The sequence below is a fragment of the Antechinus flavipes genome, chromosome 2, assembly GCF_016432865.1.
Source record: "Antechinus flavipes isolate AdamAnt ecotype Samford, QLD, Australia chromosome 2, AdamAnt_v2, whole genome shotgun sequence".
Classification (NCBI taxonomy): domain Eukaryota; kingdom Metazoa; phylum Chordata; class Mammalia; order Dasyuromorphia; family Dasyuridae; genus Antechinus; species Antechinus flavipes.
In genome coordinates, this window is record NC_067399.1 from 540,852,308 (window position 1) to 540,879,619 (window position 27,312).

Consider the following 27,312-nt stretch of genomic DNA (forward strand, 5'->3'; position numbering starts at 1 on the left):
AAACTAGTAGGCACTAGTAAGGGTAGATCTGGAAGGGGCCTAATTGTGTAGAGTATTAAATGTTAAACAAAGGATTTTATATATCCTTGAGGTAATAGAGAGTGACCAGAGTTTATTCAATAAGAAGTATGATATAATTAGATCTAAGATGAAGGAACTCACTTTTATAATTTTGTGGTTATATGGAGAACAGAGTAAACAAAGGAGAGACTTGAAGAAACTCAAAGAAGTAGAAACTACTTAGAAAGCTAACTTAATAATCCTGACAAGGTAATGAGGTACTAAATTAGAGTGATGTCTGTGTGAGTAGAGAAATAAGACTTCCATCAGCATAAAAGAAAAAATTTGAAGATAGTAATGATATAATTTAGCAACAGAACTGGATATATGAATTATAATAATAGCATTTATAGAGCACTTTAAGGTTTCCAAAGCACTGTGTGTGTGTGTGTGTGTGTGTGTGTGTGTGTGTATTATCTCATGTGATCCTCACAACAATCTGTGAACTAAGCATCATTATTATCCCCATCTGACAGGTAAGGAAAAGGAAGCTTACAGATTAAGTGCTTCACACCAAGATAATATAGCCAGGAAGTGACTTAGTGGGGCAGCTAGGTCACAAGAGTAGGTAGAGTGCCAGACCTAGAGTCAGGAAGACTTCTTTCTGAATTCAATATTTACTAGCTATGTGATCCTAGGCAAGTCACTTAATTATGTTTGCTTCTGTTCCTACAAAGCAGAATTGAATTAGTTTCTTCTGAGAAACTTGAGATGAGCAAAGTTAGAGAAGCCACCTCAAATGTTCATAGGGACTATTTGTGTCCACCCTGTAGCAGATCATTTTGAGCTCATATTGGTCTGATCAACAATAGTCAGACACACTATAACTAGACTCTAACATAGTGATGTCATTTTGGTCCTCTGAGAATAAAGGACAACCACCAAAATGAACTGGAGAAGGTATCTTTGCCAAGAAAACCGGAAAAGGATCACAAAGAGATGGATATGACTGAAAAACAACTAAACAACAAAAAAGTGACATAGTTGAAATTCAAACTCAGGTCTGCTCGACTCCAAGCCCAAATTCCATCCATTGTACCATTTCAGTAAGGTTGAGGAGTAAAGGATGACAGGTTATAAACCTAAGGAACAATGGAAGATTGTTATGCCATTTAAATCGAAGGAGTAAGCATGGGGAAAGGGGAAACAAAATTATGCTTTTTTTCATATAATAGGAGTTTTTCATAGCAAACCTTAGAGAATCAACTAAAAATTAATTGAAATAATAATTTTAGCAGATTAGTATTATATAAAATAAACTTAAGTAAATCAACAACCTTTGTATACATACTACCAACAAAATCCAGCAGAAAGAATTAGAAAAAGAAATTCCATTCAGAATAATTAAATAATTTATATAAACTATTTAAGAAAGGAAGACATATTTATGAGATATATGAATACAACTAGCTAAAACTCTCTACAGAAACAAAGACTTAAGCACAGTTATACCTAAATTAATTTACTTATTTAGTACTAAACCAGACAACCAAAGTATTATTTAAGAGAGCTAGAAGAAATTTCAAAATTCATTCAGAAGAACAAAATCATGATCAGAGTTTTTCAGGTTTGGAATTTGTCAAAGTGATCTTCAGTAGGATTAGGGATGAGAGATTTGGGAAAAAAAGAGAATAAGATCTAGTTGAACAGATTCAGTAAGGAATTGAGATAAAGGGAGGAAGAACTGAGAGGCAGAGGAGTTAAAAAATTCCATAAGGATAAAGAATATTAGAAAGGCATCAGGAAATATATATAATGATAAAAATTATGATTATGTGAGGGAATTTCATAGTTCATGAAAATGTTAGAGAAACATGTATAACAAAGCTAGAAAGGAAGGTTGGAGCCAGAGTATAAAAGGCTTTAAAAATGCTAAATTGAAATTTATATTTGATTCTTGAAGTAATAGAATGCCCTTAGAATGAAGTAATATAGTCATACTTGTAGTTAAGGAAAATCACTGTGGTAACTTTGTGAAAGATGGTTTGGAGCGCAAAGAAACCAGAGATAGGGACATCAGTTTGGGGACCATTATAATAGTCTAGGCAAGAGACAATGGCCAAAAAAGGAGACAAGAGAATGGTAGGGATATGGAATTGAATTCTTAAAAATAGAGTTTTTTTGATAGCATAGGAAAATCACCAGAATTAGAATAGGTTCTTGAGCTTGTAGAGTGATGTAATTAGGACAGGATGTTTGTTTGCTTTATTAAGATGAATTGGAGAAGGGAAGAACTGAACTAGTGGTTGAATTAGACTGTTTTCCCTGATCCCATCTTATTTTTTTTTCAATGGTCAGAATTTCCATGAAATCACTATTTCAATTCATCACTTTATTTCTCTGGACAGATTTCTTTGTCCTGACCATCACTTTTTTATATAGGATTAGAGACTGGTTCTAAAGTTTGTGGAACCTTCTACATGCATTCTAATGCAAGTCAGTGCCTTTTATATAACTTAATATGTCTTTACAAATTGCCTGGAGCTCTCAAATAATTGTACTGCATCATAGAGTCAAAATATCAGAAGCAGGACTTGAGACCAGAACCTACTGGCTCTGTGGCCAACTCTCTGTCCACCAGATCACTTTACTGCTCTTCCTATTTTCAGGTGTTCTTTATGTTGAAGAAAGCTTTATACTTTCCTTTCTATCTCTACTCTTGTCTTTTCTTATTGTAATCTAACTTAAGGGGCAAATGCTTAAATGTTTCCTACCAATTAGCTGAAGGGCCTGGGGAAAGGAAGAGTCTTCAAAAAGAATTCTTGGGGAGGTATAGAAAGGGAAAACTAATCAATTCTCATTATTTGTTGTTAATTGAAGCTACAAGCGCCTATAACTAACATTTCAGTCTTCTTTTGATAAGCTATACACAGAGATATCTCATTCCTTTGGTTTTTCTGATCTTAAGAAAATTGGATGTAGTTTCAAAAGAACACTAACTAAACCAGTATCTGAAATTTTAATTAATTATATTCTTTTTTGAAAACTCTGCTCCAGGGGCAGCTAGGTGGTGCAGTGGATAGAGCACAGCTCTGAAGTCAGGAGGACCTGAGTTCAATTCTGATACCAGACACTTAACACTTCCTAGCTGTGAGTCCCTGGGCAAGTCACTTAATCCCAATTGCCTCAGGAAAAAAAGAAAAGAAAAGAAAACTCTGCTCCAAGTTGAGCAGAAAGATTTTTTAGAGGGGAACCACCCCCTTACCCCTGACATTGGTTCAACATTGTATATATCTTCTCTTTATCTTATTTCATGGCTTTATAGTACTATAATAATTTGGAGAATTCTTAAATCAAATTCTTGTTTTTTGAATAATCTTCTGCTTTAGTATCATTAATTAAAGCCAAGTTTTTGTACATGACTTGAAATGGTGTTCCCACAATACTTTTCAAAGAGCCTAAACGTGAACAATTGTGTTAATTTATGCTTCCACTTGGTACATTCATCATAATCACATATTTAGCTCATTCTCTGAGATATTTGGGGTGCTATAAAGCTCTAGAGTATTTTGTTTCCAAGGAATAATTAGATAGTATTCATTAATTGTTTATTTCCTTAGAAGAGGTTTTCAATGGTTTATTCCTTATCATCTTGAATGATGCTTATGTCTTAAAATTTAAAACAGAAATATTCTCAAGAAACAAATTGCTTTTTAAGTTAAAAAAGTGTGTGATTTGAGCATCAGAATGCTCTTGAAATGAATAGGATTCAGAAGTTTTGATGCCATTAACTAGTTTTCTTGACATTATATATTTTGCCAATTCTTAACTTTGTGATATTAGTTTTTCCCAAGGAGACAAGAAAATAGGAATTGAATGATAAAATTTGCTTCTCTGCCAATATTTATGAAAGGTAGTATTGTCATTTTAAACACCTCTATGCTTTTAAAATAGTACATAATAAAAATCAGTTATATATATTATCCTTAGTGATAATTTGGAGCATTCAATTGTAATTAAAGTTACTTTGACTACTATACTATGAAATTATTATCTGAAAGCTGGAGAGTATCTAGGAGAGGACAACTTGAATGATGAAAGCTGGAGTCTATGTCATATGATGATTATTTGAAAGAAATGGAAATATTGATCCTGGAGGAGGATGACTTTGTGGGGGACATGATAAATGTGTTCAAGTATTTGAAAGATTGTCAAATGAAAGAGGTTCTACAAAACATATTCTCCTTGTCCTTAGAAGTCAAATCAGTAAGCATTTAATAAGAACTTGTGATGTGCTAGGCATCGGTTAAGTACTGGAGGCACAAAGAAAGGCAAGAAATAATTCCTGCCTTTAATAAGAAAGTTAGGAAGAGGAAAATTTTTCGGGAGAGAGATAATCAGCATAGTTTGGGGTTTGTTGAATTGAAAGATGTCTATAAGACATCCAGTTAGAGCTGCCTAATAGATAGTTGGAGACAGTTATCGAGTATCCTAGGTAGACAATATTTTGAATATATTAGAAAACCTAATTTTTTTTCACTAAGCTTTGCTTTAATTCTTCTAAATAATTTACTTTAAAGCATAATTCCTCATTTTCAATTTCTATGATGTTAGCTTCCCCAAAATCACTTAGTAATACCAATACCATTTAAAATAATTTAATGCTTTACATTATTGTATATTTATAACATACCAAATTATTTTCCATCTCAGGAAAGGGAAGGGAAAAGAGGGAAGGAAAGAATTTGCAATTCAAAACTTCAAAAAAATTTTAAAAATTATTTCTACATATAAAAAGATAAAATTTAAGCATTTAATTTTTTTCTTCCTCTTTTCTTTTCAGAGATGGCTTAAAACTATAGTGTATATGCCAATCATTGATAGTTTAACAGTAAACCTAGGCTAAATAATATTGTCAGAGTCTAAATTTTTAAAAGTTATCATATCTTGATAATTATGACATAAAAATATATTTTCAGATTTACATATACATGACATAATATGAGATGCTATAACAAAGACATTAGACTAAAATATCAAAAAGAACCTTGACATGGACATTTGGTTGAAGCAAACATAGTTCTAAAACACAGAACATGTGAATGAAAATAGGGCCGTGAAGAACAAGTGTGTGTTTGGTCATATTGGATATTTTATAATAAGCATCATTGCCACACAGTGGAGATGGTTTGACACCCAAGTCATCTGACTCCAAGGTGTTGTAAGAACAATCTTCATTTGTTTTGTAGGTTGAAATTGATCTGAACTTCAAGCTGCTTTAGAGTTTTGAGATTGTGATATAACACTGTATTTTTGGAAAGACCTAATGATAATTCACATTTATATACCATTTCAAGTTTGAAGATATTTTCTTCAAAATAACTCTGAGGTTGATAGTACAAATATTGTTTGCTCATTTTACAGAAACATATGACAGTATAGGGACAACACAGATTTAACTTACAAATGAATAAATGTCAGTTTAGACATGTCAATTCTATTTAGTATAATACATAAAAGTAATAGCATACATTTAGAAAAATTATTGGAGCCTTTTGTCAATGATACTGGTGAATTCTATCACCTGACCAAACCTTGTTTGAGTTGGCTACCACTTTTCAGCTAATTCACCGTATTTATTCAGGGATTCTCTTAGAATTTTTTTTTTTTTCAAGAGGCACAGTGAATAGATAGGAAAGGATCTGGACTTGTGATTTCATCTATATGGAAAATTACCAGTGAGGAAACTTATCTCTACCAATGCAGCTTTGGCAATTAATCATCATAGAAAGTTGTCTGAAACACTGATAGGATAAGTGACTTGCCCCTTGTTACATACCCATATATTAGAGGTGAAACTTGAACTTAGGATATCCTGACTGTGAAGCTAGCCTTCTATGTGTTTTGTTGACTTTATAAATTAGATACCTCAGGGAATTCTATGAATTCCAAAATTCCTGATGGGGTATGTGTGTCAGAAGTCTCCATAATCCTGGAGATAACTATATTGACATTGAAGAACACTTTCCTGTTTTACTATAAGTGATTTCCCTGACAATTCATTTGAGTATCATAAGATTTAGAACTTAAAGGGAAGATAGGATACTCCGATATCTTCATTTTACAGATAAGGGAAATAAGACTTGAAGATGTTAAATGGTTTTCCTATTCTCATATAAGTAGCTACTTTTAAATCTGGGGTTTAAACTCAGATTTCTGAACCCAAGGTACAGGTAGATAGATAAATATCAATTATGAAAAAGATAATGGGTTTTACTTACTGCAAGCTCAGTATGAGTCAGCAGTATCAGATGTGATAACCAGAAAAACTAATGCAGTCTTGGATTGCATTAAGAAGGACAGTTTTTAGGAACAAGCGATAGCCCTATTGTGCTCTGAATTGTGACCTATTGTAGTCAGACCTCATCTGGAGTCTTTTTTTAAATTTTGGGTGCCATGTTATAAGAGGCACATTGATAAACTGGAGAGTATCTAAGGGAACATAACCAGGATGATGAAGGATCTTGAGCCTCTGTCATACGATAGTTTGTTGAAAGAAATGGGAATATTTACTCGGAGGAAAGAAGTTTGTGCCCACAAAAATTTTAGTCTATTTAGGATGAGAGGATAAAATGGAACTGGAAATGTAGTTTTATCGAACCTTCTGCAATGCCTGGGGCATTGAGAGGTGATGTGCATTGCCAGATTCACAGTGCCAGTGTGTATAAGAGATGGGACATGAATCTAACTCAGAGACCAGCCCTTGGTTCACTATAGCTTGCTGCTTCACCATGCTGTACCTTGAAAGGATATTACATTTCTTTTTCCCTTGTACAAGGGAGGTATAGAATATGTGGCTATATTGCAATTTCTTCTAGTTGAAGAAAAATGGAGTTAAGTGACACACTGGACAGCTGACTTGAGAGAATTTTGCTATTAAAGTACTGACAAATTATGATTATTAACATAAATAAATGATGGGCTTTTAAAGGTAATATTCTATAAAATTATAAAGCCAGTATTTATTACTAAATGTATATGTCTGCTACAATCTACCTTTTTATTTATAAAAGCCTCATAGATTACCTGATGTTAAAATGAATCGTCTCTTCTATTTTCTTTTCAGATGTATCCTCCTGTAATGGAAGATGATTGAAAACAAAGGGCCTCGTGTGGCTGACTATTTTGTTGTGGCAGGGTTGACTGATATTTCTAAGCCTCTTGAAGAAGAAATTCACTTCAATGATGCATGTCATAAAATAGCTAAACCAAAAGAACCTATCACAGATGTAACAGTTATTATTAAGTCTCTTGGTGAAGAAGTACCAAAGGGTTATACATGTATCGATGTTACCCCAGCTGGATTGTCAGCAGATCTCAATAATGGAAGCCTTGTTGGGCCACAGATCTACCTTTGTTATAGAAGAGGAAGAGATAAGCCTCCACTCACTGATTTGGGGTATGTGTTTTTAAAAAAGTATGGATAGCATTAAAAATGCAAGTTGTCGAATTTAAATATTTTGTTAGTTAATAGAACTGGTAGAAAGATTTTTATATCCCATTTACTCTTTTTTTTGACATTTTCTTCTTATTCATTGCCTTCTTCCATTCTAAGTATCCATTGATGTTATTCATTACCATCCCTGGGGTTAGAGAGAAAGCATCTGATTAGCTAATGTACACTAAAGTGTAAATGACTTATTGTTATCTCTCCTGGTTTTGAATTTTGAAAAAGTACCACCTGCCAGGCCTTGGTTTAATAATAGTTTAGAACCTGAGGTATTTTGGGGGGAAGATTTATTTGGGGTGAGTTCAAAAGGAGAAGTGGGGATAGGTATGCTTCAGTGCTATCTTTGTTTTGAGTAGGTTAGATAAGCTTGTAAGGACTCTTAAGGTAATCTTGTATTTGATGAGAAGTGAAGGAGGAGCATGATAATAGCTATTATAAGTGATCATTAAAAATTAGAAAGTATTAGAAAGCCTACCTTGTGAATGAGTAATTAGCCTTATTTTGCTTGGCCTCTGGGGAGAGTGTAGTAGTTGATGAATGTAACAGAACTTCTGTACAATTAGAGCTGAACCAGACAAGGTCTAGAGTTCCTCTCGCTGCTTTATTAGTGGAGATTTGTATCCTGAGATCTAGGCCTGGATATATAAGCTGAACTAGATAATCTTTATGGTTATCTTTTAACCCTGAGATTCTCTTTTTCTCTTGACTAATTTTACTCAAACTTTTGAATTCAAAGAATTTCTTCCTGATTAATGCAAATTAAAATTTCCTTGGTTACTAAAGTTGAATGTGAATGTTTTCCCCACATATTTTAATGTTTAATTTTTTCTGAAGAAATGAGAATGAATTAAAGGCCTCCTTAAGTTTATTCTTGCATTATGATTTTCTGGTTTTATTCCTTTTATGGCAAAACAATTAAGTTGAACAATTATTTGTCTTTTTACTCTGTACGTTAAGCTTTGATTACAACTTTTAAAATAGTTTCAAAGTGACTTCTATTGCTGCTTTGTTATATTTAAAATGTTAAACATTTAGCAAATGTCTTTATTAAAGTGAATCAATTATTCATATTCTTGCAGCTTTGAAGAGCTAAGGACAAATGGTCTTAAAACCTTGGGAGACCTTGCTTTTATCATGGCCCCTAAACAAAATTCTATGATTCTCTTGTGTGGCACAAGAAAATTTACCATTATTTATCACTAGAGGAGAAGGCTTCCCTCTGTTCTTTTAGGAACAAGTTATCTCCTTGCACCTCTGGAGAGGAATTTTTGGTTATAGAGTGCAAAATTTAGTGAAACTAGAAGAATTACATTAATTGGTAGACAAGTACACCCAAAGCACAGGATTTGGCCTGAGGGAGAGGATGCAAATAATTATAAAATACAAGTCATGCCTTTAAGCAGTTTGCAATATAGTTTGAGTAACAAGATATATGAAAAGTTACATGCCAACATAAGAATTAAATAACATTATTAGATAATAACCTCAAGATGTCACCAGGCATATGATTCTTCAGCAATTTATTATTGTCATACAGAGCAGCAGAATATAGTGCCAAAAGCCCTGTGTTAGGAATCGGGAGTTTCATATCTGTTACTTTATGCACCTGGACCTCAGTTTCCCCATCTGTAAAATGAAGAAATTAGGCAAGGTGATCCTTATCTTCATGTGATTAGGCTAAATTTACACAGGGCTAAAATACACAGATGTATTTAAGGAAATACATCAGTTTTCAGATGAAAGTCTTCTTTATCCTCTTAACTTCCCATGATTTATAGGATGCCAAAGGATAAAAGGCATTTCTCAAAGCATTATACAGTTTGCATCCTTATACTATAGCCCAGAACTTCCTCTTTTGTTGAATCAGTTGAGAGGAAGAATTGATGCATCCCTTAAATTATTATAAATTATTATATAAATTATTATTATATTATTAAAATATTATATTACAAGATATAAATATATATAAATAAATTATAAAAACTAATGCTTTGGTTCTTTTATTGTTCTTGTTATTTTGCTATTGTCTTAAAATATATTGATTTTAGACTCATTTTATAATTTCATTGTTTTAATTTTCATTTTCTACATGAGGAAATATACTTATCTCTATAATTTTCCTTCAAATTAAAAATGAAATACTAAAATTTTACTAATTTTGCTGGTTTCATGTATTAAAAGATCATGGTGTTATGTTTATTTATGGAAGATTTGCTTGTGTTTACTTTGTAGGGTCTTATATGACTGGAAAGAAAGAATAAAACAAGGCTGTGAAATTATTCAGACTACTCCATATGGTCGCCCTGCAACTATTAGTGGCAGTACCTCATCACAACGAATTTATGTCACTTATAGGAGGGCCTCTGAGAGCATGACGCAAAATACGCTAGCTGTCACAGATATCTGTATTATCATACCCAGTAAAGGAGAAAGTCCACCACATACATTTTGCAAAGTTGACAAGAATCTCAATAATAGTATGGTAAGTATCTCTTTTTGTATCTAATAAATTAGATCAAAAATCATTTTGATCATAGTCATGAAGATCATACCTTAGTATGAAGTTGTTGGAATATGTGTTTGTACAATTACTTCTATTGATAATAATAATAATAATAATATGAATCTTTTGAAATCCTGAAAAAAATTTGTCTTTCTATTTTCCTGATATAATCAAATGTTGCTTTCACGTGAAGATTTAAATGCTTCTTAAAGTCTAGTTTTTATTTTAGGGAAGTAACTGAGTTGTGACCTAAGAAGGAACTTTTCTAAAATACCTTTTAAATTTCTTTCTTCATATAACTAAATTAAACTCTCTAACAATACTTAAATTAATACCTGGTCACAATGTTTAAAAGTCTCACCTTTATTACTTTTTTTAGAAAGTATATATTTTTTTAAATTTAAAAAGATAGGTTTTGGTGGTAAAATTAGGTGTTTGGATTTTTTTCCCCCCTTTGGAAATTGCTACTTGGCATATTAGCTGCAATCAGAGATCTATTTATTCTATACCTAATGAGTGGCAGCATTTGTTTGTAACTCAAAGGATAGAAAAAAAAAAGCATTGATAAAAATAATGAGAATCCAAAGCTAATTTTATGGGCCTAAACATATTTTTAAAATAGTAAAATGGATGCAGGAGTAAATTTTTAACTATCACATAATTAGCTATGCAGTTGAGGAAGTGCATGGAAAACTTCAGAATCCTTTGTATAAAATATACTGGGGAAAATGTTGTGATCAAGAAGATATCAACAATTATTGAGCCATGTGCCTACCTGTTCATCTTCATAAAATATTTACAAAACTGTTACCACCAATATTAGTTACTTTAAGAAAGAATAATCCAAAATGGATAGCCATCCAATATGAACTCAAAAATTACAAATTTCAGAATTGTTCTTTATAGACAGATGATTTTTAAAAATCAGCAGCCATTAAGACACTCTATTCTAGAACACTCTAGGAATTATGCCATATTCATTTAGTCCTAGTGTGATTGACAACTTAGAATCTTAAGGAGAGAAGTCATGGTGTTTTTGTATTCTGAAAATGACCATTTGCAATACTCAAGAGTTTTAAAAATATTTATTGTAGCAATGGTATTTTATACTCCACCAACAAATTGTGTCTAGCATAACTGACAGATTGTGAATGATGTACTATATATTCAGAATGTGTAATCTCATACAAAATATACGTTTTTCCACTGTAGGTTTGTATCTACTCTGTGGCTGCCTTGATTCAAATTCAAAGTGAATTGATTTCTTTATTATTAAGAACTATTTCTGTAGATTATATCTCTCTTACTATATTTCCTGATCAGGGTTCAACAGTTTATCAAAAATATTCTAGATTTGCTTAAGACATTGAAATACCCATCTGATGAAATGAGCAAATGTTCTCTTTATTTTCTCAAAGCTAATCTTGAATCCACTGTTGAAGCCTAGAGGGTTCACATTGCAAAATAAGTGGAAGTTATTAATCCATTTTGTTTGAATTTCAGTCTGTTGAGAAGTTGGGGGAGGGGTTCCATTATTGTTGTTGTTTTAATTTTATCATTGAGTAGTGGGGTGTTCCTCAAAAATTGTTGTTCTCTGCCTTATCTTGTACACTATTAATCATTCATTGATTCAATCACTTATTTTTTTTTTTACCAACTCTTTATTGTTATTACAATCTATTATTGTCCCCTTCCGGCATTCCTTTGCCTATATTGTGAGGAAGTTGATAAAAAATATTGTAAAGAATTTCTAGCATATTCACTCTTTGACTCTCTGCTTTCCCTCCAAGCTGATGTCTGACTTTAATATAAACTAGAAATTGCCCTGGTTTTAGAGAGAGATGGTTATTTCTAACCAGAAAACAACTATCAAATAGTTACATCTATTAGCAGCTTTTGATATCACTGATTTTGAGGAAAGGTTGGTTTATTTTAGCTCTTTGGCAGAACTGGATGAAGTTTATTTACAGTGATTGCTTACCTCCTTCTCTAAGAGGAACCAAAAAATAGTTTGTTTTTTTAGTTTATTTTATTGGTTTGTTTTATTATTTGTACTTTTGGAGATTCCAAGAAAGAAGTTCTGATTTATTCTCACACTTTTCCAGTATATATTAGGCAGCATTGTGGATGCGAATGTTGATTTACAGACAGAACTCCTGATCCCAACCATTTATTGGACGATTAACTAGTTACAACAAAAGTTAGTTGATTCTGTTGTGATTATAATAACAAAACTTTCCTTGAAGAAGATTGGAGATGTGAAACATTGTAAATACTGCCAGACTCAATTAATGTGTTGGTCAGTTTTCCCAAACTGCTTTTTTTACCTCTTTAAATTGTTGTTATAAGAGATGACCCCCTGAGTATGGTTTGGAGCCTGATAGGTTCAGAAATGAAGGTGATATAAAAACAAAAGATAGCAGTTTTAAAAAAAAAAAAAACTTGCTACTAATTTAGGCCTTCATCACCTCTTGCCCTACACTATTGGAATAGCCCCCTGATTATCCATCCATATCCTTTTATTCACTCTATTCTCAGCAAAATGTTAATCCTGAAGCAGAGTCTCTGATTGGGCCCCTTTTGTTCAAGGTGCTCCACTGGTTCCCTATTGCCTCTCAAATAAAATATAAGATCCTAAGTTGGGTATTTAGAGCCCCCCCCCATAATGTGGTCCTAACCTACCCTTCCAGTCTGCTTCATATTATTCCTTATCATGTCTTCTGTGTTGCAGGCAGACTGCCCATTCTGTGCACACTAAAGTCCACTTTCCCACCTTTGTCCAGGATGGCCTCTGCCTAAAACACCCTGTCTCTTCACTCCATCCCACAGCTCATGTCTGGCTTCCCTTCATGTTCAGATGCTGCCTTCTGTCTGAAGCTTTTCCTGACTCTTCTTACAATTTCTTCATTATAGATTTTATATTTACATATTTATAAATATGATGTAGTAGGTATAGCACTAGATTTACAGACAGGAAAATCTGGATTCAAATCCAGCCTCTGATAATTATTCTACTTACTTCTAGAGTCATTGGAATAATTGAAAGAAATCAATATAGTCTCTGAGCTTTGTCACTCACTGCCTGTGTTATCTTGAGCAGGTCATCCAACCTCTCTGTGCCTTAGTTTCCTCACAGGCAAAAGGAAGGGGTTGTATCTGGTGTTCTCTAAGGTATTTTCCAGCTTTAACTCTATGTTCCTGCATGCCTGTATTTATTTCATCCTTGTTGTTCAGTTATAAGATCCCATGGCCCATAGCACACCAATACTATCCATGATGTTTTCTTAGCAAGGATACTCAGGTGACTTGCGATTTCTTTCTTTCTTTTTGTTTTTGTTTTTGTTTTTTTTTTTTGTGGCTGAGGCAATTGGGGTTAAGTGACTTGCCCAGGGTCATACAACTAGGAAGTGTTAAGTGTCTGAGATCAAATTTAAACTCAGGTCCTCCTGACTTCAGGGCTGGCGCTCTATGTACTGCGCCATCTAGTTGTCCTCATCTTTCTCCAGTGGATTAAAATGAACAGAGATTAAGGATCACACATCTATTAAATGACTGAGGCTACATTTAAACTCTGGTCTTCCTGATTCCAGATCCAGCACTCTATCTACTAACTGCATCCTATTTTTCTCTAGTAAAAAAAAATTTTTTTTTGAAGGCAAGGTCTCTTTAGGTATTGTCTAAGTCAAGAATCTTATATACATATGTGTGTGTGTGTGTGTGTATTACATAACTTACATATAGTGACTGATTACCTACTTAATAAAGGGTTGTTGAATTGAAAGTTTAAAATGAGTGGTAATCAGTATATAAGCTTAAAATAGAGATGAAAACTTTTGGATTGGGGAATCTATTGTATCTGGATGCCTAAACATCTTATTTTTAAATATGGACTGTGGTGCTTTATTAATAGAAGAAATATGTTCTCAATTTTGATATTTTGGTGCAATTTCATTTGACATTCATAGGACACTGCTTTCCAAGTTGGAAAGCAGAAATGAATTCTACTTTTCATTTCATTTTCATTCTCTTTTCTTGGTAAAAAAAAAAAAAATTCAAAAATGTTGTAAACAGATAGTGTTGGATTTAAATTGAATCATGTGCTCATTGAGCTCTGCATTTTCTATAATTGTATGTATTACAATCCTTTCTTACTGCTTCATCCAGTGCCATGCTCATCTTTCCAATATTCTAGAGTAATTTCTCTAGATCTTCTGATATTTCATAGATTGTAGTAGAAGACTTAGATTAACTATTATCTCTTGCTGTTCTTTATGACTGACCCACTTCCTTTTCCAATTGTGCATTTCTGGATAATCTCTTTGTCAATACTTCTTGCATATAGCTTGTCATTGGTAATAAATTTTTATTATTACCTTTCAACCTCACACTTTTGTTGCCTTGCCTTTCTGACCATAGTATTATTTCAGAAAGTTTTCATCAAAAAATGATGGTAAAAGTTTTGATATTTAAAAGAAAATTTCTAATTGTTTGGAAAATTTATTTGAAGACTTTCATGTCCCAATGATGCAAGATAAATGAAGAATTGGCACAGTTCTCTTGGCGTCTGTAGAAGGGAAAAGAGAGTCACAGACTTTCCAGAGACTGCTGGAAAGTTTTCTGTGCATATTGCTCTTTTCTCTCCTCTCTGCCTAGTTTCTAATAATACATTTATTTGAGTTGTAGCTTATTCTCTCCATCTGGCTAAGCTTCCTAGAATAACTTTTCTTTTCTCTTAATTTGCTGTTTGGAATTAATGGAAAATTAACAGCAAATTAAGAGAAAAGAAAAGTTTGATGATCATTTTTTCTCTTTTCTTCCTTTTTGGAGGGATTATAATTGCCTCTTCCAAATAAAATAAGAAAAAGATACTTAGAATAAATCATGTAGTCAGGCAAAACAAATCTACACAATAGTCTGTTCAGAAATGTATGATCTTTTGCACTTTGGGTCTTTATATACTCTAATTTGTTTAGTCATTCCTCAATTTATGGTCATTCTCTTAGTTTACAGTTCTTTACTATAACAAAAAGTGCTGCTATAAATATTTTCTACATATGTATCCTTTTCTTTTTCTTTGATCTCTTTGATGTACGAAGTTAGTAGCAGTATCGCTAGATTGATGGGATGCAGAGTTTTTTTAAATATATAATTCTGTTCTAGGAAGTTGAAGAAGAACCCAGATATTGAGATGATAAAAATGACTGACCAGAAACCAGCAAGATGTGTGTGTGTGTGTGTGTGTGTGTGTGTGAGAGAGAGAGAGAGAGAGAGAGAGAGAGAGAGAGAGAGAGAGAGAGACAGACAGATGGACAAACACAGAGACAGACAGACAGACACAGAGAGAGAGAGAACACCCAGAAGAATACATTTATTAAACACAGGGCAAAACATGTAAAATTTATCTCAATAAAAGTTTCAGGTTAGCAGATGGCCTCCTCATACCTAAATCTGTTCTGTCACACTAAGTTCCTTGCTGGCCAACATCTTACATTAGGCAACACAAGTTGAGCATCTTGCAGGATGCAATAGACAAGACAGAATCTCTGATTTGAAGCATATCTTTTACATCTTAACAATCTTGTTTTTCCCTGCTCCCACCATTAAATTCTTATTATGCTCATTGCTGTCAGGATCTCTGACAGTCAGGCCTTAGTGAGAGTCAAAGCAGGCCATGGCCAAAACCCACCACAAGTGGTGCTCTAAAAATGCTGGATTAATTCACAATTTCATGAATAATGCATTTGTGTGCTTGTGCTTTCATATCTCCTCTGATCATTGCAATTTTACTTTTTTTAAATTGTTTTGCCAATCTGATGAGTAAGATAGAATTTTGTTTTAATTACCGTATTTTAATTATTAATGATTTAATTAATTATTAGTTATTTAGAGCATTTTTTTCATATGGCTATTGATTCTTTGGATTTCATCCTTTGAGAAATGACCATCATATTCCTTGAATATGAATTCATGTGGGATTGACCTTGTTCTTATAGATTTGAATCAGTTCCCAATGTACCTTGATATTATATCTTTTGTAATATTTTACTTTGTAGATTTTCCACAGTCATTTCTTTTAGCATAAAGAAGAAAGTGATAAAAGAGAAAAATGGGATCAATACCAGTGGCTTATGATTGAAGTATTTTTCCTCTCTTTTGTTGTTTGTCTTTTTCCCCTTATTGAGACTCTATAACTGTTCTTGCCTTTTTTTTTTTCCTTAACCCTTTTAATTCTCCCTTCAGGATCTACCTTCCAAAGGTGAAGTTCATTTTGCTTGTGACTATTATGCTCTTGGTTTTATTCTCCATCTTAACTTTACCTCTATCCTGATAGCTTTCCCTGTTAAATTTTATGTATTTCTCTACTAAAGTATGTGTGTGTTTATGTGTGTTTCTGCATGCATGTGTGCATACTCACATCTGGGCACATGTGCATATCGTCTTTTGTCTACTTCAAAAAAGAGATAAGAGTGAGGTTCATTTAATAACCCTCCCTCCAAACTTTTACATGTTTGTATACTAATTGCAACATCTTTATTCTTTCTACACTAGTGTCTTCCTTCTATTCTTTTCTTTTTATGGGAAAGGTAGGAAATGGTCTGATTATGAAGAAGTTTTAAAGACAAATGAAGAATTTTATATTTGCCCCTTTAGATATGGAGCCACTAGAGTTTATTCAGTAGCGGTGTGATGCAGTCAGATGTTTTAGAAGTTGTATACATGAGGAGAGACTGAGGTAGGAAGACCAATTAGGAAAGATACTCAAAATAGTCTAGGCAAGATAGGTACAAAAATGTTCATAACAGCTCATTTTGTAGTTGCAAAGAATTAGAAATTGAGGGGATGTTCATCCTTTGTAGAATGACTGAACAAATTGTAGTTTAAGGAATGGTTTCTGAAAACCTGGGAAATCATATGAACTGATAAAAAATGAAGTGAGCAGAACCAGGAGAACACTATACACAGTAACAACAATATTTTAATGATGAATAACTGTGAAAGACTTAGCTATTCTGATCGATACGATGATCTGTGATAATTCCAGAGATCTCATGATGAAAAATGCTACGTCTACCTCCAGAGACTAAACTAACAAACCTCTCTGAGTACAGATTAAAATGTATTTTTCACTTTCTTTATTTTTCTTTTTTTTCAACATTACTAATATGGAAATATGTTTTGCCTGACTTCATATATATAACAGATATCAAATTGCTTGCCTTTTCAAGAAGAGTGATAGGGCAGGAAGGAGAGAGAAACTTTGAAACTGAAAATTTTTCTAAATATTAAAAAATTAAAATTAAAAAACAATAATTCTTCCTCCCACTTATCTACCACTACCAAAAAAATTAGTCTAGGCAAGAAGTGATGACATTATCTGATGGTTATCTAAGTTGTAAAAAGGAACATATAAGAGAAATTTTAAGGGATATATGAAAAGATTTGTTAATAGATTGGATATGTTGGGTGAGTTCGAGTGAGAAATCAAGGGAGACACTGAAGATGTGAGCCTGTGTGACTAGGAATATGATACTGCCTTCAGCAATCAAAGAGGGGGAATAGTTTGAGAGGAAAGAAGAGTTTTATTTTGAATGTATTGAACTCAAGATGCTTAGACAACATCTAATCAGAGAAGTCCAAAAGTCAGCTAATGATATACAATTAACTCGGGAGAAAGACTACAGCTAGATATATAACTCTTAAACCATTTTCATAGAAGTCATAGTTGAACCTATGGGAGCTAAGAAGATCATCAATTAGAGATAGATTAAAGAAGAGGATACCCACACTTAGTGAGCATGTCCTAGATGAAAATTTAGCAAAGGAGATTGAGAAGGAGAATCAGGAGAGAGCAGTATCAGAAAAATCTAGAGAATATATGCAGAAGAAGGTAATATACAGTGTCAGATGTTGCAGAGAGGGCAAAAAGGATTAAGATTGAGAAAAGGTCATTGGATTAGCAATTATGAGAACGTTGATAGGTTTAGAGAGAGTAGTTTTAGATGAATGAGGAAACAGCTGCAGAGAATTTAGAAGAGAGTGAGAAAGAAAGGAAGGGAAGGTACCAGGTATAGAGAGCTTTTTCAAGGAGAAGAGATGCTAATGGGGATGCATGGATCAAGTGAGGGCTTTTTTTTTTTTAAAGAACAGAAGAGATATAGGCTTATTTGTAGGCAACAGGTAAGAAATCAATAGGGAGAGATTAAAGATAGAGAGTGGAGATGATAATGGGAGTAATATTCTGGAGATGATGAGAGAGGATAAGATCAAGGATGCATATTGAAAGCTTTGTTATAGCCAGGAGAATTACCTCTCTGTGTGAAATAGATAAAACAGGATATGCTGGTACAAGATGTCTACTTGGTATGAAATGAAGAAGGGAGAAGAGAGAGAAGAGTGAAAGCCTTTTGAAATGAATGAAATCCTTAGCCGAGAAATGATGTGGAAGACTTAAGGAGGAATGACAAGATTTGTAATAGTTACTGTGGTAATTTTGAGGTCTAACAGGATTTCATTTTATATTGAGACCCTGATTAGATTATATAACAAATTTGTAATGGATGTAATCAACTTGAATTCCTTAGTTTTTCCACCTTCATTCTGCACTATGTGAATAGGAACAAAGGAGGTAGATGAAGGGAATAGCCCTAAGTTTGGATTGGTAAAATATGATCATTAATAGGACAAGGGGGCAAGTGATTCTAATATAGAGTACATTGTAGAGTTGAACTGATTCATTAAGAGATTGAGTTGGGAAAGGAAGATGAGGACAGCTGGTGTAGCATTGATATCCTGGGGAGGAACTGAGGGATTGGTGAGCCTAGTGATGATGAAAAACAGGATGAGAGTTTATAAAGCATAAGGAAAGATGGGATGATAAAGTTTAAGATCAGATAAAGGAATTTCAATTCATGAACATGGAAGATTACACCGAGGGTGATGGCAATATCACCCTATATATTACCTCTGTGAAAGTGGAGTAGTAAGTAGCTTGTGGGAATTCAGTAGATTGAGGAACTGGGAAGTTAGAATAGTTGAAGTTCTAGAATAGTTATGGGAACATCAGTGTGTATGTTGCTGTTCCTGGCATGAATTTTTCAAATAAATTTACCTTTCTCAGTTTCTCTTGATTTTTCTTTTTGTATTTCAAAATTTCTACTCAGTTCTCTTTTTTATAAAAAATTCTTGAATGTCTTTCCATTAAATGTTAATTTTTGCTCCTATAGAATTATATTCAGCTTTATAGGGTATATTTATTCTGAGTTGTAAGCCTACATCTTTTACCTTTTTAAATATTGTACTCTAAGGTCTTATTTCTTTTGTAGTAGAAACTGCCAGATCTTGTGTGATATTCATTATGGTTTTCTGGTACTTGAACTTATTCTTTCTGTTTATTTGCAGTATTTTTCCCCTCTGCCACCTTAAGACATTAGCTAAGACATTCTTAGAGCTTTACTTTTTGGTTTTTCTTTCAGGAAAATATTCTATATTCTATATAATATTCTTTCAGGAGATACTCTTTCTATTTCACTTTGCTCTCTGTGGTCAGTTTTCAGTTATGATTTCTTGAAATCTTGTGCCCACATAGTTTTTTTTTCCTTAACAATCCTAACAATTCCAAGGAATTGAATGATTCTTGAATTATCACTCCTTGATCTGTTTTCAAGTTCTTTCTTATTTTTTTTATAAATATCTTATGTTTTCTTTGAATGTTTTAGTTTTAAAAATTGTTCTAATTTTCTTTATTGTGTCATAGAGTCATTGATTCCTATTTTGTATGCTCTAATTTTCAGGAAGTCCATTATTTGGGTAAGGTTTGCCACCTTCTGGTCTAGTCAGTTTCCAATTTTTTTTCCCTAAAGGTTTCATTTCATTTTTTAAAAACATGTTTTGCTTAATTTCTTAAAATGTTTTTATAGTCTTTGTGGAAATACCATTTTTCTTTAAGGTTTTGCATGCAGCTGGTGTAGCCTTTGGGCTAAATTTTGGATATCTCTAGATCTATAATAATTTTATATAGTGCTCAGTATCTTCTGTTGGTGCTTTAATTCCTAATTGTACTTTTGTACTATTTGTCAGACTTTACTCTTAGCTCTTTTGGGGGTGATAGAGTCAACTCTTTTTCCTTGGCCATCTAAATTCCAGATCTGAACTCCAATTCCTGGGATGTGTCTGTGTTAAGAGCACTTCTAACTTTTGAGTCTCTCTGCATCTATTGCTTTCAGTATCTTTCAAGGTACACAGATGGGTTTCTGACCACAGAAAATATTTTTCATGGCCACCCTCTATTCTTGCTGTTTCCAAATGGAAACAGAAACTTGTATTTCATCTTTGATTATATTAAGAGACTTCTGCCTTGTTTGTGTTTTGACACTGGTTTTTCTTACAGATCTTTTTTCCTATTGCCTGTGGGCTTCTGGATAAATGAATGAAATCACTGTAGTTTTTCCTTGTAATTCTTCACTGTTATTTAAAATGGTGCTATTTCAAGGTTTTTGCTAAAATAGTGAAGTTAGGTTACCTGCCTTTGTTCAAGCAGAAGTTGGAGAAATTAATAACCAATATTGACTATGAGGTAATGAAGCTTGTTTTTTGTTTTTTACTTTTGTTTTTGGTTATGGCCAATTCATGATATACATTCTACTAGGACTTTGAAAGGATTGCAATCTGTCAATGAAATCAATAGCAAACCATATATCTGTTGAAGTATTAAAATCTATCTACATGGATAAGTAATACATTATATAAATTGAGAATAAATTTTGAATTATCTGTTTTAATTTATCCTCACTAGACTCTTTAATCAATATAGATAAAAGAAAATTGTTTATTGGCTGTTTATTAAAACTGTTTTGAATTTTATTTTAAAGATCATTAAATAAACATCTAGCTTATTAGTAGGCACATATCACTTATAATTATATATCTATTATTAAAGTAACTCAACAATTTGGTCTTTTTCAATCACTTTTCCTACCCAGAGTTTCAACTTGTAACAAAAACTAATTATGGTTTGGTTTTGCTTTAAAAAAGCATTATAATTCCTCTAAATTAGAGTCATAAAATTACTGTTAAATATGGCAGTTTTGACAAAGGAAAAATGTTATTTTAATTCTTTTTTTAAAATAAATTTTTGTGTTTTTTTCTACATTGACTAAACTTTCCCCTAAATCCCTTCCTCTTCTCTTCCCAGAGATATAACTAATATAGACACACACACACACACACACACACACACACACACACACACACACACACACACATATGTGTGTATATAAAGAGAAGAAACAATAAAATGTATCAATATATTGAAAAGAAAATCTGCCAATACATGTATTGGTCCATACTCAAGGATTCCCAATTCTTTGATCCTTTACAAAAGAGTTAGAGGGCATTTGTTTTCTTATCTCTTCTTTGAGATCAAGCTTGTTCTTAGTAATTTAGCAAAATTAATTTTCAATTGTTTTGTGATGGTTATTCTTTTCATTTACTTTATTGTCATTGTGTAACTTATTTTCTTGACTCTGGTAATTTGTACTTCTTTTTTTAAAAAAGTATATTAGAGTTTTTCAGTGTATTGATATGTTATACTGAATTTTTTTCTTCCTCTTTTTCTTTTTTTAGAAGTTCTTTGTTATAAGGAATAGGGATATGGGGAAAACTATGTTACCTAAAAGCAAAAGATATCAACAAAAATATATTTTTAAAGTATATTTTGAATTTAACAAAATGTTACCAAGATGACCAAGTAAATGGAGGGACAGGAAAAAATATTGTTGCATCTTATGTAATATGAGTTCTTGGTAAATATGATGAAGTTATTTTCTTTAAATGATTCTAAATCTATTAAATTATAAAAGTTTGTTGTTATTTTTTTCCAGTGGGGATCAGCAGTATACTTATGTTATAAGAAGTCTGTGGCAAAGACTAATACGATATCCTATAAAGCTGGTAAGTTTCTTGCAAGTTTATAGAAAGCATTTTATTTTATAGAATTTATTTGGTAGTTAGTAGAATATTAATATAAAACAGGAGTTTTCCTGTTCCGGAACCACATTTAAATAGGTATGAGTTGAATATCAAATTTCTTTGTAGTTTTTATTTATCCACATTGTAGCTTAAATCAGTAGAATTTTCCCCACACTAAAAAAAAAGTTATAAAATCTTATATCAGTATAAATCTAATTTATAGTACATATCTATAATCATAATGCTTAATATTCATGTGACATACAAGCTTTGACTTAAATATATACTTTTTGTAATTTGTAATTTATAAGAAATAATTATCTAAAGATTTAGAAATATTATTATCCTAATGAGTTTCTTATTTTTCCAAAGGACAATGAACTTAGTACTTTGGTGGCTCCATGATTATATCAGGGTGTATTATGTTTCCTCTACAAATGCATATTACATCTTGTGATCTTGTGGGATTCTCTTCTGTGTCTTTTCCATAAACTCTCTACATACTGCACTACTTCCTTTTATTGTTTTTTAATATCTTGTTTTTTATGCTCATATAACTTTCCCACATTCCCTTTTTAAAATAATAATTCTTTATTTTCAAAATACATGGAAAGATATTTTTCAGTATTCATCCTTGCAAACCTTATATTCCAGATTTTTCTCCCCCCCTTTCCCCTACCTTCTTCCCCTAGATAGCTAGTAATCCAACATAGGTTAAACATGCAATTCTTCTATATATATTTCCACATTTATCATGCTCACAAGAAAAATCAGATCAAAAAGGAAAAAAAAATGAGAAAAAAAAACAACAACAAAAAAGGTGAAAACATCATGTTGTGATCCACATTCAATCCCCATAGTCCTCTCTCTGGATGCAAATGGCTTTCTCCATCATAAGTCTATTAGAATTAGCCTGAATCACTTCATTGTTGAAAAGAACCAAATCCATCAGAATTTATCATCACATAATCTTGTTGCTGTATATAATGTTCTCTTGGTTCTACTCGCTTAGCATCAGTTCTTGTAAGTTTCTCCAGGCCTTTCTGAAATCATCTGCTGATTGTTTCTTATAGAACAATATTCTGTAACATTCCTATGCCATAACTTAATCAACTATTTCCCAAATAATGAGCATCCAATCAGTTTCCAGTTCCTTGCTGCTACATAATGTTTGCATTTTGTAAACATTTGCACATTCAAACATTTTTGCACATGGACCTATATTCTTTCTAAGAGATATGTCATCTCAAATGTTTTTATTCTTTAGGATTCTTTTTCTCTTTGAAATATCCTGGGAATTGACTCCTTAAATCCTTTAAAATTGCTGCTGTTATACTAATTTATTCTTCTATACATTTGATCAGATTCTATTGTCTTTTCTGAGTTCAACTTAACTGCCCTTATTCCTCAATTGCACCACATCCTTAAAATCATCCAAATAAAGGGGTTTTAATATTGTCACTGATGAAAATAAAATGCTATGTCAGAAGTAGATTTGTCTTCCTTTGTGTCTTTTGTTCTTTCAGATTTATCTACAAATGTTCTTTATGTAATCTATCTTACATAGGGAAGGTCTTACACAAATCTCTGTATGCTAATTTTGTCTCAATTACTTTTCACTGCCACTGTGATGATATCTCATCATGGTTTTATGTTGCCCCTTCCATGATGTTTTACAAATAAACTAATGTTTTTCCCCTGGATTTCATTCCTCTTTATTTGTCAGAAAGGTTAAATATTTTCTGGTTTACGTAGTGTCCAAGCTCTTTTGGCTTGGTTGTTATGGTGACTTTTTTGGATTGATTAAAAATGGTTTGTATTTACTTTTGTTTATTGCCCATTTTTGAAAGTAGATAGGTTGTTTAACCACATCATGTTGGATCTACTATAATCTCAGTTTGTCTTTAACCTTCTAATTTGATATTTACTTTGTTTGACCTTTGTTACCAGGCAAAAACCTGATTTGTATACTGAAAGTCTATTTTAAAGTGACTGCTTCTATAATCAGTAATTTCCTGTCTAGTTAACTTATGGTATTATCTGATGCTTGATTATGTCTTGCAACTCTTCTTTAAAAAAATCCTATGTACAATTATTAGATTTCTTAGTAGTCTGCTACCCTTGTCTTCCTTTCATCTTTTAATCTCAAGATTTTTTCCCCCAAAATTTTCCCCATCTTGGCCTTTATCTAGTTTCATATTAAAGTCATACTGAATTAAAGAATATGTTGGCTTAGTTGAAAGATTTTATTGGGTTTTTCATTAAATTTCTTTACTTCTTATAATATGGTAGGATTTTTTGAGTTGGTAGCAATCTTAGAAATCGTCTCATCCTATCTTCTAATTTTACAAATGAGGTGACCAAAGCCTAGAAGAGATAAGCAAATTAGTGAAGGTCTTAAAACTTTACCCCAGGATTTAAACTGAGGTCTCTTGACTCCAGATCTAGTTCTCCTTCTCTTTCCTGCCTTGTTTTTAATGTTTACACTTAAACCAGAATATCTTCTTGCTAATCTATTTTGCTGGTGTTCAGCATCAATACAGCAAAGCAAAATGATCAAGTATTCCATGAAATGATGTGTAGGAGGACATCAACTCCACCAGCTTTCTATTAACTTCTGCAGAGAACCTGTCATTCATTCTTCAGCCTTCTGCCTTTATGATGACGATATAAATGACTCTTCCAGTAACTGACTAATTCATAACTTTGTCCCGTGACCAGTCTTAATTGTACCAACTGTTGAATTCATATTAGGCATTTTAAACATTGATTCTTAACCTCATCTATCTCTTTTTCCTACTTCCCACCTTCAGTATAATAGAAAGAGGTCACATAGGACTGAAAACCAGTTTGTGGTTTTGTGCATTTTGTAGATTGCGATGACCAAAAAAAATTATTATTTCATGGTCAGCTTTCTGCTGATGAGGCTCTCCAAATGCAGTTATATTAGTCCTTGGACACATAGTTTGTTGATAGGTTCATATTCTAGGGTTTTCCAGCTTGGTAAAGAGTGCTGGGATGCATCTTCTTAGACTTTCAGAACCCAGGATTAACCACATCCCTCCTACTGACCCTCTATTGGGTAAGACTTTGTGAGGCCTTTTTGATATATAATTGGTACATCTTGAACTACATTCTGTTTTTATTGTAATTAAATCTTAACAGTTTTAAAAACTTTTTTTAAAAAAACTGCTTTTCTTTTGAAAAATATTAAAAATATTATGCCCAAAAATTTATAAAAATTGAGAGTTAAAAGAAACTTAAGGAAACTTACATGAACTGATCAATCAATAGACATTTATTAAATGACTCTGTGTGTCAATTGCTGAGGATATAAATAGGAAAGTGAGATAGTAGTTGCTCTTTCTTTGCTATAGATAGGGGATAGAAAATGATTTAGCGTGAATTAACAGCATATAGAATGACTAGAGAAATGGAAATGAAATGATCTCTAAGAAAGTAGTTGGAAGCTATTAAATTGTAATGACCAATTTAAATCTCGAGAAATGATCATTGAAATGCCTTTATTCTTTCAAGTATAAAAACCATGATTGTGAAATAGGTCATACATTGTCAGAACACCATCACAATGTATTGGTGGATTTGCTTAAATGTTTTTCTTTATTTCAAGAGAGGGTGCAACACTAAGGGGAGAATTAAGGAGGTGTTGCTGTGGTGTAAAAACAAAAAACAATAATAAAACTTTTATTTAAAAAAATTTTTTATGAAAGAAACCCTCTTAAGCCTCTTCTTGATTACTAGAAGCAAAATAGTATTTAATCCATCCTCAAGATAAAAATATCAAATCTTTTATCAGATTTGTTGCTACTTCTGTCAAAATCTTTTTTTTTTTTTTTTTGAGTCATCTATTTTTCTCTATCTCTGTTCTAGAAAATTTCCTGTTGGCTTTTCTGACTCCTATACCACTTCCATTTAGTCAGTCTTATGAGCTTCTGCCATCTTTCTGACTGACTGGTTGTTGCATCACCCTTACCTTTAAATCTTAATACCGTTCTTAAAACCTCATCATTAACTCTAAGCTTCTTTTCTTCACATTTAACACCTTCCTGCTGACCAGCTCAGCTAAACCTCTTTCCTAATTTTCCTGCTCTTTTCTCCCATTCTATTTATACTGACCTATTTGTCATGCCATTAGTCTGCTTTCCCTATTTTTAGCTCTATACACCTTCTCTAATGTACTTTTAAACTCTTTTACTTAAATACTTGTACTCTTGAAATATAAAAAAAAATTTCTACTTTCTTATCTTTTTACTTTCTTCCTTTGGACCCTGTAATAGTTTTCCATTGCCTTTCAAATTAAATCAAAGCTCCTAATTATGGGCTTTTAAAATCTCCATAGGTTGACTCTCTTATAGACAAAATCTCTTGCTACTACCCATCCACCATTTTTCATTGGTCAAACAGTTTCTTTTACCCATTCCCCCAAGTCGTGAATGGAATATGGTGTTAATCCCATCAAGACCAAAAAAAAATTTCACGAAATGGTTTTCTAGATAACATGAGCTCACTCCAGTTAGTCTAAGTTGTCTATATTTGTTATTTTAAAGATTATTTATCATACATTTAGCTAAATTGCTGTACTGGAATGTCTTTTATATGTATGCTTTTGTTTTTGCATACCCCAAAATAAGCATATATAGAACATTCAGATGGATTTGTGATCTCATCAATGTGGGTATTTCTTTCAGTGATTCAGATTGTATACCTTTCTATCTACCCTGTATAGCCCTTCTCCATCTCCATGTCCTTCTTTCTTTTGTTAAAGTTATATATAGATATAAATAAAGTATACATAAGTTCCTAGAATTTTAGACTTAGAAAAAATTTAAGAGAGAATATAGTTTCCAAGTTCAGGGAGCTTATTTTCTACTTTATTTGAACTTCCCATAGTATTCCATATTTTTAAATTTTTTTTGGTATTTAATAATAACTTGTTAAAAGTTATTACCTACACCATTTACTTATAGTACTGAGGAAAGCTTACACTGCCCAAGAGATTAAGAATCTCTTCAAAGTTCTCTTATAATGTCTTCTCCATAAAAATTTCCCAAGGAAAATAGAAGCCAATGATTATTATAAGCTTTAGATAGCATAGAACTTGTAATATATGCTCTTTTATTACACTTTTTTTGATGATACAATGCTTTTCTTTCTGTTTTTGTGAAAATATTTTCTTTTTTGTCCCTAAAGCCCTAATGTACTTTTATTTATTTTTTTAAATAATAGCTTTTTATTTTCAAAATACATGGAAAGATACTTTTCAACATTTATCCTTGCAAAACCTTGTGTTCCAAATTTTTCTCCCTCTCTT

General features: G+C 32.4%; 1 protein-coding gene across 6 annotated transcripts in view; it reads left to right on the forward strand.

Annotated features, from left to right (window-relative positions):
* Positions 1–27,312, forward strand: part of DENND4A (DENN domain containing 4A) — a 131,401-nt gene that overhangs the window by 34,220 nt on the left and 69,869 nt on the right. For all 6 annotated transcript variants that reach the window (XM_051980828.1, XM_051980829.1, XM_051980831.1 and 3 more), the window contains exons 4-6: positions 7,127–7,459; positions 9,743–9,992; positions 21,893–21,962. In XM_051980828.1, the coding sequence (XP_051836788.1) occupies positions 7,149–7,459; positions 9,743–9,992; positions 21,893–21,962 (631 nt within the window). In that variant the 5' untranslated portion in view covers positions 7,127–7,148. The remainder of the gene's footprint in view (positions 1–7,126; positions 7,460–9,742; positions 9,993–21,892; positions 21,963–27,312) is intronic.